A 13,249-nucleotide genomic window follows, 5' to 3' on the forward strand; every position below is an offset into this window, starting at 1 on the left:
ATCTCCCAGTAAATCTCTAAAAACTATTTTTTTGAGACCTTAAAAATGTTTTATGGGAGAGGAGCTATGAATTTAATGTAATTAATAATTTGCCTCGTCATTACATGTATATATGTATGAAAGGTTGTAGCCTATAACAAATGTCTTTATATGTTCATAGAACTCCTCTGTGACTTATAATGCTGAGGTAAGAGAATGGGTAGGTGTGGTAATGCACAAAAGTCTGGCAGAAATATATATATCTTGAACTTCCAGCCTACAGCCTTTCCTAGCATTCCCCTGAAGGCCTTTGGCTATCATGATGCTGTGCATTGCAGTTCAATATAGCTGGGGGAAGGAAGGTGGCAAGCACGGGCATTATGCATTATATAGTGAATAAAGTACCCCCTCTTGTAAAATATAAGGATATTATAAGTTACCGAGGAGTTTCATGACCATATAAAAACACGAGGAACTTGTGTATAATACACAAGTTTCAGTGAGTCATGTGAGAGAAATGACATCAGAACTCGCTGTTTATAACTGATGACATCAGAACTCATTGTTTATAAGGATATAATTTACAAGATATTCATGGCTTTTGTGTATTATAAGGAAATTGTATGTCACCAAGGAGTTTCATGACCATATAAAAACATGAGGCTGAAGGTCATGGAACTCCTAGGTTACTTCTAATATCCTCATATTTTACAACAAGGGTACTTTATTTATTATAATAAACAAATTTTCGTGAGTCATGTGACCAAAATGACATCAGAACTCACCGTTTATAACTGATGACATCAGAACTCACCGTTTATAACTGATGACATCAGAACTCACCGTTTATAAGGATATAATTTACAAGATATTCATGGCTTTTGTGTATTATATATATATATATATATATATATATAGATATATATATAGATATATATATATATATATATATATATAGATATATATATATATATATATATATATATATATATATAAAACATATTTAATAGTTATCAGATCTGGTGCTGAGGACCCAGGGCAAATGCTCTTTGTCTCCTCCTTTTTAACTGAGACGGCAACTCCAAAATGTGCACAGTTTACAGTAATTTTCCAATAAATGGCCGCATTCACCGAAAGCATAGATAATAAAAACCAGATGGGAATGCTGTATGTGTTATACCTGAAATCTACTGTCAGCTGTTCTGTTCTATCCATTCCCATGAAGATTTTATGCTTTGAAAAAAAAAAAAAGATTTCATGGACGCTGTCCATTTGAGAAAGACCTAATTAATTTGGCTGAGTCATAAATGCTGCGTCTAACCATCTGGTCACGTAAACAAAAGCAAGTTAAAATAATGATTTGATTTGTAAGAGTGGAAACCTACTGAAGTAATTGAGTGCTGCTGTCTGCCTTATCCTTTAACCCTTGTGCACAGTTTATCAGTATAAGTAGGAACAAAACTGAATCTATGTGAGATGATTTACAAAATACAGCCATTTGCATATGAACACATGGGGTGATAATAGGATTTCTTTATAGATTTCCAACAGAATGAATCCCTGGGCCACCTCCCTGTTCATGCAGCTACCCCAGCCTCTCTTTTTCAGTTAATCTATAACTAACCAAGCAAATCTGGACTGGAAAATACTGAGACAGCTGGTCAAGGTGGGACTTGCTTACAGGAGAAGAAATAATTTGCTTGGCTTTATTGCCTACATCATCATCCAAGCTCTTCTTGGTGGGCCCCATAGCTTTTCCTTATTTTTCTCCTTCCTGTATTTCTGCTCTTGTTGGGAAAGTCCATATTTACCCAATGTCGAATTATTTTGAGATGTTTGAAGTTGAAGGTAATTAGGATTAGATACTGAAAGAAATTCCACCCACACTCTATCAGCAATAGTTTATTTTGTAGCCAGGGCATATAGGTGACTTTCTCATTAAAGTCAGAGAAAATTAAGTCATGGGACAAACCATATGAGGCCGTCTCAGCTGGGTTGCTGGCTTATGAACACTGCTTAATAATAACTGTTGCTAATCACAGGGGGAAACCCCAGTCTACATTTCGAACGATAGGGCACTGGTACGCTCGGCAAGAAGATATGCATGCAGTCTATCACTCTGAGCCTTCCACGTTGTTATTTGCGACGTCTTTTGGAATGCCTAGAGCCCACACCATTGGTTGTGATTGCCTGCTTAACAAAACAAGCTACATCACAACAGGTCACATCTCATCTTATTCAAGGAAGCATAGATGCTGTAGGAGCTCTTTTACTTGTTGTGAGTAATTACAGGAGATACAAGTTTCATGGAAGAAGGTGTCCTGACAGTATCAGTTTAATAGTGAGTTGTCTTTCTAATTAATATTGCATTAACACCTCTGACCTAATTTTGTATATACCACTCACCTAGACCTCTGTCTAGAAACCATACATCCCGATGACTGAGATGCGTATCATTTATTGTTTTTTGTGTTTATTTATTTAATGTAGATTTACTTGGCTGATATTATTATTAAAGGAGAACTAGAGCCTAACTAAAGAAGCTAGAAATGTTTTACATTATGTTTTGGGCTTCTGAACCAGCCAAGGCAACCACAGCCCTTTAGCAGGGAAGATTTGTGCCTCCAAAGATGCCCCAGTAGCTCCCCATCTTCTTTTCTGCTGATGCACTGCACATGCTCTGTGCTGCCATCACTTACTGAGCTTAGGGACCCACTCACAATATACAGTACACATAGAATAGAAATGTCACAATATAAGCCTGATTAGTAATTAATACAGATGATTACAACATGGCAGCACAGAAACCAGTGCAACTAGCATCAGAATTTAATAATCAGTCCTGTAACATCAGCTTATATTACAGGCCAACCTCATTTTCTGCTTGTAAATTTGCGACAACCCCTAAGCTCAGCTTCTCAACAGCTGCTCAGAGCCCACTGAGCATGTGAGTGTCACAGACACTTTCCAAGATGGTGACCCCCTGTGACAAGTTTGAAGTCCTGGATCATTGCTGCTATTGACAAGCTGAAACTTTAGGCTGGTGCAATAAGTTCAGTGTATAAAATAGGGCATTTATAGCCATATTCATTTTTAGCGTTTAGTTCTCCTTTAAAGTATGTATTCTTTAGAAATGTCAGGAATCAAAAGTTGACAGGTGTTCATATGGTAACATGTGGCTGTCTATTAAACATTGATAATAAGCTAATACTGGAATGTTACTAAATTAATATAGTCCTCCAAGTGTTATTATTACTCGAAAAATATTGAAAAAAAAGTGTACCAACTCCTTGTTACAATGTCAGTGAAGTAGCCTGAAGTCAGTGAGGTTCATTTATGAACACTGGGCCAAATTTTATCTGTGCAGTAACCCACAGCAACCAATCGATTGTTTGCTTTTAATGTTCTACCTGCTGCTGGCTGAAAAATAGAGAGAACCACACATATACATAAAAATAATGCAGGGGGACTTAGCCCCAGAATCCATCATTTTAAAGTGGAACAAGGTGATGGAGGGTTTGAATTTATAATCCGACGTTTCGGTCCCTCCTGGGGACCTTTCTCATCCTTGAGAAAGGTCCCCAGGAGGGACCGAAACGTCAGATTGTAATTCAATAAATAAAAGTTGTTATACTTTGAAAATGAGAGTGCGGATCCTTCATCACCTATATATATATATATATATATATATATACTGTATATGCGTCAGTACATGTTTATGCACCAACTGAACCTGTTTATGCAGGGGTTTACACCCTACAACCACAGAGGGAGCTGACCCTGTGGCTGCAGGGGTCCCAGGAGTGTAAGGGGGCCCAGTAAGGTCACAATTAAAGAAAATAATTTATTTACAGTTTTTATATATAAGATGGATCACATTAAGAATTATGCATCATTATTTCCAGCAATCCATTTGAAGAGCAATTTTAAAACATCTTGGTAGAACCTAAATTAAATCTGTTGTGGGCCCTTGTAACATCTAGTTAAATCACAGAGTTTATGTCAAAAAGGGGGTATTTGTTTCCCTTTAAATTAAGTAGCCCATCACGTTTCATTAATCTAGCACTCCAGGCCTCACAATGGAAGTCACTTAATTAAACAGTTTTTTTTAATGAGCATACCTGGTAATTCAGGAGCTGTTAAGGAAATTCAGAGATCACAGGTCATTTGTCCCGCAAGGTATGGAAGATATTCAGATTTATTTATAATGGAAGGGTAAGGTGCAAATTGCAAAAAACAGGAGTAATGCTCGCCCATTCTTGAATTTTTCCACCCTTTTCCCCCTATGATATGTTCTACTTATTGGCACACAAAAAAGAGCAAAGGGTTGTGCTGATTTTGGTAGGCAGCTCTGGTAGCACCTGTTGGCACTGTATATCCATGACAGGGAGTTGAACAAAGCGTGCATTGTAGGAGCACAGAGCATGAGCAAAGGTACTGTTACTCTTTGGAAATGAGCCCTGTAGACTGGCTCTGCTTACAGTTACCCCAGCTTGCACTACCAATGTAGCCCTACCCCTGCCTTATATATAGATAAAAACCCCAATACATATTTATTTTTGGCAGTTTAGATTATTTTTATACACATTTTTCACAATGAGCTTATGTCAAAAAGTGGGCAATATTTTCCCTTTTAATTGTTTTGTCCTTTAGTAATTTTCCCTACTATGCTATGCCTTTTTCTCCATTGCATTCAAGTTTTTTCTGTTTTTTAGACTGTGGTCTAGCATACGAAATGTCAGTGATGTCAGTTGCACTTGTAGAATACACTGGGCAAAGCATTTGTAAAAAAAACACCCCACCTAAGTTTGTGTATAGGTCCAAAATAATGTGGCGTAGGTATTCCCTGTAGCAAGCGAAATCCATCAGCAACCATATTAGGCTTGGACCTTTACTACACAAGGTTACTATGGTAATTATTTTGGTTGGGCAGAATAAAGGTAATGTTTGGTTGTTCAGGCCTGGAGAAAAGCTGCTTGAGTTATAAGAACAGAAAGTGCCAACGACAGGATCAAGTGCTTTTACATCCGGAGAGATCCGATGACTACTGATAAACTACACATTGGCAGACTCATTAGTAGGAAAACAGCTCAAGATTTAACTTGCCTATTTTTGTTAGGGAGGTTAAATCCTCCCATTTAAGTGGGAGGACCTTGCAGTGCAATCTTTGTGGTGACATAGTTAGGACAATTGTTTCGAGATGTGAGAACCTACTAAAATATTAACCTACTTCATGTTTTGCTGCTAGATATTCTTCCTGGTGCAAGAATTAGTCCTTGTCTCTTATATATCTTTTGCAGAAATGCTTCTAATTACGTTGTCTTATAGGTGGGGCAGTTTAACGTGATTTTATATTTAGGACATTTTAGTATCTTGGTTTCCTCTAAATTAGGAGTGATAAATATTAATTTGAAAGGAAAGCTCTGTTTCTTGCATAATTCATCCCTGCTGAAAATAGCATTCACAGAAAGTAAAGTATTTGCAGATAGGTCATGCATTTTTTTTTAAATAAAATTTCTGTATAATTTATGTATTTAAGCCTTAACTCCATTTTCTACCTCCACTCTGTTCTCTTGAGCCAATAAAAGATTGATGGGCAGTGTAAACCTGCCCACGTAATTCAGGCGCATCTAAGCTGTTGGACGGATGTCTTCCTTATCAATATACATGAGCCATCTCATTTAGCTTAGCTCTTGGGACCTGACCAGTGCTGGGGTCTGCATGGTGACTAGCTGCAGTGTCTTGCATGAAATTCTCCCATTCTGAGAATAAGCTGTCTTATGTTTTGGAGCAAAAGCTAATTTTAAAATGTAATTTTTTTTTTGCTGCATTAGGAAGCCCTCGGAGGACAATGGGTTTTTAAAGTACAGTATTTTGTTTTTCTCATGAACTTTCTCTCTCTTTCTTCTCCTGTCCTTGAAGGTGCTGCAGAGGGAATGAACATGCACTTGCTAGCGGCAGAGTTCAGCACGATGGGAAGCAGTGAATGGAAAGAATCTATTTTGCACCCTTGAAAGAATTAAAATCCCTTTGGACTGTGGACTTGCTTCGGACCAACACACCAAGGATCTTTTTTTCCCTAGTTTGTTCCGTCAGAAGCTCACTGGATTGCTGCATTACAAGAAATCTGTCCACAAATCAAAAGGTTTCTGTGCAAAAATTGCTAATTTTTTTTTCCTCATCATTGTCTTTTAATTTTGCTCCCTGGAATTCCAGCCCTTAAGATCAAAGCACGTGGAAATGGGTGACATGAGTAATAGTGATTTCTATTCCAAGAACCAAAGAAATGAAGCCAACCATGCAGCTGATTTCGGCTGCGACCTTATGGAGCTGCGCTCCCTCATGGAGCTGCGGGGGAGTGAGGCAGTGGTTAAAATTAAAGAATGCTATGGGGACACTGATGGCTTGTGCAAGAGATTGAAGACATCTCCTACAGAAGGTAAGAGCCATTGCGCATATTTAAACATCACCATTAGGAATAAGTCAACAAAAATCAATCGTGTCCTTGTCTTTGTCAGAGATATATTGGTCTTATGTTACTGTTCCAAATATTTTATTGGGCTTAACCACGGTCTGATTGCAGCGATCAATGGAATATCATTACAGAGCAATCAGAAATTTGGAAGGAAATAGTATTGAGCTTAAAGAGGTAAATATCCTGGGTTTTTTTTACACTTGGGTCAAATGTCTTTATCTTAATTCATTTTGAAAGACAGAATCAAGAGAGTTGTTCTTCACTTTTAGAAAGTGAGACATTGTTATTCAAGCCATATCATATATTAATAGAAATATTCATAATTTTAAATTTTCCCCCATATATGGCTGCTGGTAGGATGGTGGGAATTGCATAAAAGTAAACAACAAGTGAGTGACATGCCTATTTATGTAACTCAATCTTTGTGTAAGACTTTGGCTTCCTCTTCTACCTACAGCCGTAAAAATGACTTTTGTTTATAGCTGCTCTTATGTAGCTGTATTGGATAGCAAAGCACATTGCACAGAACTCATGTTGTTTATGGTAGCCGTAATCATCAGATCAATCAGTTTTCTTGGCCATAACTTTTTATTGAAGTCATTTTGATCATATTCATGATAGCTGGTTTAGTGTGAAGGGAGGCCATGGCTGAAATACATTCATATCAGAACTATGTTGTATATTTATAGTTATTTGAGACTACTCTGTATTTGAATGACTATGATGACACACAACAGATGCTGGTTAGTCCTTTGTTAGTCCTACATGGGCTAAGGGATCCTTCCCAGGGTCCAGTTCACTTCTGTGGTCCTTGGCCTTCCTGCTGTGGTAGATCTACTGCTGCCAATATCTGTCATTGGGATGTTGGACATTGTAATTCAACAAATGGTGAAAAGCAATGATGACTGTATAAAAACATGTTTTAAAAAGCTTCCAGCCCTGTGGGGATGCTGGTTAACAGTATTGACTGACTGAGACACAATATATATTCGGGATGGGATGGCAGATGTACTCAGTGTCTAGATTAACATTGTCCCCTTGGGTGCTGTACAAGGAGCCATTTTAGTTAACGCTCCAAATTTCCCCTCCGGCCATTGTAATGGTCTTGATTGTGAGCTAAATGTTGTTTGACTGTAAGCTAGAAACAGGAACCTTAGAAAGTATTCTGATTGGCCTGGCACTTGTTTATCAGGATACGACACAATCATAACGTTTCAGAGTGCCCCATCTCCTGACGCAAAATTTGTACCATACAGTCTTTTAAGTGCTCAGATAATGAACCTCCATGGGGACCTTAGTCATGATAAGTGTCATGGAGCTCTAAAAGAGAGTCACACATCTTGCAATGAACTCCATGACAGTTGTCTTGAAGGGCAACTTAAGGCTCAACTGTATATGTACTTGCTGTATGGTCTTATGTGTCTTGGAGTTATTTTATTAGACTTATCATCTACAAGTTAGAACCCTCTGTTCAACCTACAGTGTAGAATTCAGGATGGACCCACCAGGAGGTTTTTAGGATAATTCTCACTTTGGACCAGGTTTAATTCAGTGAGAAAAAGGGTTATCAAGAGAAAAGTCATGGACGAGATTGAATTTTTTATTAGAAGAAAAAGATTAACTCTTAAAATAAGTAAATAAATGCTCAGACTCTACAGCCACACACGAGATTTCATTTGAAATGCTATTCAATTCAGAAAAACTTATCTCACTGTTTGGAAATTGTCACGAGAAAACTCTATTGAAGTCTATGGGAAAAAACTGGATTCGGCCAAATCCTGCTGAAAAAGGCAGAATCCTGGCCAAATCCCGAACTGAATCCTGGATTTGCTGCATCCCTCGCTAAAAGATCATTCCTTATGATATATATATATTGATAAAGGCCCCAATGAGGGTCGAAACGTTGGATACACGAGTGATGTTTATTGAAAATATCTGGAGTGTTGGTCCATCTTGAAAAAAAATATATATATATATATTTGGGAAAATCTGTTTTGCTCCAGACATCTCCTGATCATCTTGGGAATGAGGCTGGCACTACAGGACCTGATGGACTGAAGCTGTGTGTTGGTGTGCAGCTGACTAATTTATTTCATTTCACTAAAGATACACAGAACACTGTTATTGCAGAGGCCTTGCAATTTAGCTTCTGTTTTAGATCAGAAAGAAATATTGATTGTGTTCCTCCGTAAATCAATCAGGAAATACGTTACATTTCACAATGGATATTGATAAAAGGCACTGCTATCCTCTAAATGCTTAGTAAGTAACAGATGGGGAGCTTTTGTCTATTTTTTTATCTTCTTGGCTGTTCAGAAAGAATTCAATGACCCAGTGACCCAGCAAAAAACCTACTAATTTTATTTGAAAATTACCTTCAAGAATACAAATTAAATAATGACATAATACATAATGGATTACATATCTTGACCAGTCGTGTAACTTTGGGGGCTCAGCCCTACAAAGTTTTTTTTTTTCTACCCCCATTCTCCCCCCTAGCCAAAATGAAATGAACACCCAAGATTTGCATGCATCATCACCCCCCCTACAAAGGAAGCAGACCAGGGTCCCTCTGTAGCCATGGCTTCTGCTTCCTCTGCAGTTATACGACTGATCTTGACAATTATAATGATTCTAATCTCTCACTGGCTATTGTTTAATTAAACCTAATGAATGCCGCACTGTGGGGTGCCAACATTTACATGATTACTCTGGCTGGTGATACTGCACACTTCTTAGTGAGCATAAGGGCTTTAGCACACAGTCAGATTCGGGGAGATTTAATCATCTGGCGACTAATCGCTTCTTCTGCGTGGCGACAATCTCCCTGAACTGCCTTCCCCTGCTATAATGAGAAAACGCCAGTGTCAATGCACTCGTGGCACTTCGATTTCCGGAGTCGCCTCAAAGTTTCCTCGTGAGGCAACTTTGTAAATCAAAGCGCTGGAGTTTTCTCATTATAGCAGCCAAAAGGCAGGGGGAAGGCAGTTTGGGGAGATTGTCGCCCCACAGAAGAGGCGATTAGTCGCCAGGCAACTAAATCTCCCCAAATCTGCCATGTGTTAGCTCCCTAATGGAGCTATCCTCTTCCCCTTCTCCTTTCTTCAATCCCCAGGGCAGCTGCCTGCATAGCAGAGCTGTTTTTTTGGTTAAATTTGGGCTTTTCAATGTACTATGCATGCAAACCCCCATGAAGAAGGAAGCAGGAAGACTCTCTGGTGTTCACTGAAGAGTACCCTGGGCTGGTGCCCGGGTGATCAGAACATTTGGCACCCCCCAGTGATGTAGACTTTCCTTCTCCTTTAAAGAATGCAGTTTGCAGAGTCCAAAAAAAAGCCAACTGTCAGCCTTTTATTGCAGTTTTATCTGTTGAATTGTGCCTTTGTAGACTGGCTGCAGGCACACCAAAATGAAGTGTGGACAGGGAGAGGCACCCCCTCTCTCATTCCCTAACATGCACATTAGCAGGTTAGAAAGTGGGACTAAGTGCAGACCACAACAGAACCCTGTCCTTACCACCTGCCCTAGGACAGCCTGAAAGGACAAGACTCAATTGCACATGCTCTCTGCACTGAATGTCAGATTTATGATCCGCCACTTGCTGAAAAGGGCAGCATTTCGCTGGGAGGAAAGTGAGCACTAACCTGCGCCCCATATTGCTCTAGCACTTTTGCACTGGGGAGTATTAAATGGCCCCCAATGTGTTTCATATGCGTACTAAAATTATTGCACAACTTGTCTTACTTTTATATCCCTATTCTGATAGGATAGATGTTGCTTTAGGCTTGTTTAAGTTGTAATGCACTAACTGGGTGCTGGTTGGTTCTAAAACATTTTGATATACATTTTTACAGTTGAGTGATAACATATAGAGAAATAAAGTGAAATAAACTAAAACAATGATTTTAGACTTCTTGCACTATATAATTTTTTCCAGGATACTTAAAAGATAGTTTAAGTTCATATTTTTCTCCTTGTTGTAGTAGATGTCTTTATGCTTTTGCTCATTCATGCAGCTCTGTCCGGGCATAATTCATTTCAAAGGGTATATAAAATTGCACTCACCTCATCTGTATCTCAAAATAAACTAACACATTGCAGTCACGTTGCTTAGTAGATAAATCATTGAACTTTGGCTTAATTCCTGCTGATAATTTTTGTGTCCATTCTGAGCCTTGGGCAGGTTATTTGATCTTGCTCAAGCGCCATAATTTAAGGTACAATCTTGGTAACATTATTATAAGAATAAAGATAAAATCCGATCCAAGAGCAGAGTGTTTTAGAAATAATTTCCTTTTTTCACCGTAATAACAAAACAGTAAATTGTACTTGGACCCAACTTAAATATAACAAGGCAAAACAATCTTATTGGGTTTATTTAAGGTTTATGTGATATTTTAGTTGACATAAAGTATGAAGATCCAAATTATAGAATGAACCCTTATCTGATGCAGGTCCCAAGCATTCTACATAACAGGTCCCCTCAGTTTACAAACTGACCCGATAAAATGTATTGTACAACAGTCACAAATGCACTGGTCAAATTTGACCTTATCTACTTCATTGTTACCTGTAGTCATTCAGTAGGTTGTGGGGTTGAAAATCTGGTGTGAAAGATCAAAGCCATATTTGAGATATATATTTTGTCTTGAGCATGTCATCCACAATTAAAGCCATATGTCGTATACATTTCCTTCAGATACATTCCTAAAACCTGTGTTCATTATTCTGTAAGTTACTAGTGGGTCTTTTGTTCGGTGTTCCTTTGATTTAGGCCTCCCACTACCTCTTCACTAAACAGTAGAGCTGAGCCATGCTGTCTGAGCTTTTGTTGCCTCCCCCACACCTTACTGAAAGCTCTAGCACACTGAGCACTTATGAAAGTATTCTGCGTCTTGTTCATAAAAGTACTTGTTATGTGCACCATAAGCTAAGCTTAGAAGCTTATACCCCCTGTTTTGACATGAACTCATTCATGTAGGCTTATGTAAAAAAAAAAGGTGCAAAACCACTGTCTTAAACTTCAGAAATAAATATAAATGTATTTTCTTTTTACATAGACATAACTAATTCCACAATTTGAACGGAGACCATGATATTCTATCTCTGCTTGCTCGGACCACTCCCTTAGGCTCACAGGGTAATGCAACCCCTCCTTCACCTTGTTCCATTGCGAAGTGATGGATAATAAGACTCAAAGTCCCCTCAAAGTCACTTTCCAGAGAATCTCCGGGGAAAAATACATTATTTCTCAGTGGAAAAGAGGGAGGGGTTGCATTACACTGTGAGCCTAAGGGGGGGGGGTGGAACTGTGCCAACAAGCCTAGACAAACTTTAATTTGTTCATTTCAGTCTGTGGAATCAGGTATGTCTGTGTAAAAAATACCTTTATATAAGTTTCTGGACGTTAAAAAAGTGGTTATGCTCTTTTTTTTACATTAGACTCAAAAAGAGGATCTACTGAAAAAAATGAATTGATGCAAACTTATTCTTCCATTCCATTTATTCTTGTTTTTAAAGCTCAGCACATTATGCAACAGTGGTATATTATGCCCAAACCTGGCACCTTGTTGTCGCTGGGTAGAAGGAGCTGTTCTGGAAGTGCTAGAGATCAAAACCTAAAGAGAAGCATTAGAAAGTGATAAATACTGAATCAGTTAAGTTGAACACAAAAAGAAGTTTTTCAGACTTAGGGGTAGATTTATCAGTGTGTGAAATTAGGGCTCACTGCAGAAAAACTCACCCACTTTCTATTATTTCCTATGAGATTTTTAGTTTTGTATGTATTAATGGGTAGAAGTTAGAGCTAGCAATTGGATAAATAGTTTCTAGAAATGGATAGAAAGTCAGTGAGTTTTTCTGTGTTGAGCACTAATTTCACACTTTGATAAATCTGCCCCATAATGTCAGACTCTTGCCAGTAGAAGTATAGAAGTATAGTGTGTAAGTGTGTTCATACCTTTTAACTTTCTTTTCAAGACAACTTCCCAACTTGACTCCCCCCAATTTTATCAATAGACTCCCCCAAACCATCCTATTTTCTGCCCACTTCCATGCCCTAATCTGTTATCATCTGAAATTAGGGATAACAGGTCCCATATTTGTAGCCCATATCTGTTCCTGGGAGAGGGGCAGATTTACCCTTGGACTTTGGGATTGCTATGCTTATTATGTTTTTTTTTTTAATCTTGTTATACAAAATTAGAAAAAGCTTCATCTTTTGTCAGTTAACACAATTATGGCTATAAAAATCAAACGCTCTGAACTTTCCTGCCTGATGTATATAAACGGACTCTTCTGCATCTTTAGTAAAGCCATTGCGGGTGATGATACCTGCTGGCTCGCGCCTAGGTATTGTTATCTGTCTGTTAAAGGGCAATCCTTGGACACACTCGTTCCACATCAATAAATGAATAAGTGATAACCCCTGTGTCTTTGTATCATGTAAGAGAAATTCTCTTCACCCCCTGTAGCACAAGTCATCAGCCATATATCTGAAATATATCTTCTGGAAGATGGCAATATCCATAAAGTTTCTAGGCATCAGGAAATTAATTTACAGCAGGATAAAAACCTTGTTCCCACAATAGAACCTGTACTTTTTAGGTAGTCATATCTATAATTTTTCTAGGCTTCAAGAAATAAATTATCACCAAGATACAAACAGTGTTCCCATGGTAGAACCTATACTTTTCAGGTATCCATATCTATAACGTGTTCTTGATTTTAATACATAAATTAAAAACAGGATAAAATTGTTGTTCCCATAGTAGAACCTGTAATTTTCCTGTGGCC

The 13,249-nt window shown here is 38.2% G+C and overlaps 1 protein-coding gene across 1 annotated transcript in view; it reads left to right on the forward strand.

Moving 5' to 3' along the window:
• Positions 1 to 13,249, forward strand: part of atp2b4.L (ATPase, Ca++ transporting, plasma membrane 4 L homeolog) — a gene marked incomplete at its 5' end in the record, with an annotated part of 179,901 nt that overhangs the window by 75,095 nt on the left and 91,557 nt on the right. Inside the window, 1 exon segment of the mRNA NM_001093551.1 lies at positions 5,902 to 6,418. Within this exon segment, the coding sequence (NP_001087020.1) occupies positions 6,220 to 6,418 (199 nt within the window).

The sequence above is a fragment of the Xenopus laevis genome, chromosome 4L, assembly GCF_017654675.1.
Source record: "Xenopus laevis strain J_2021 chromosome 4L, Xenopus_laevis_v10.1, whole genome shotgun sequence".
NCBI lineage: Eukaryota > Metazoa > Chordata > Amphibia > Anura > Pipidae > Xenopus > Xenopus laevis.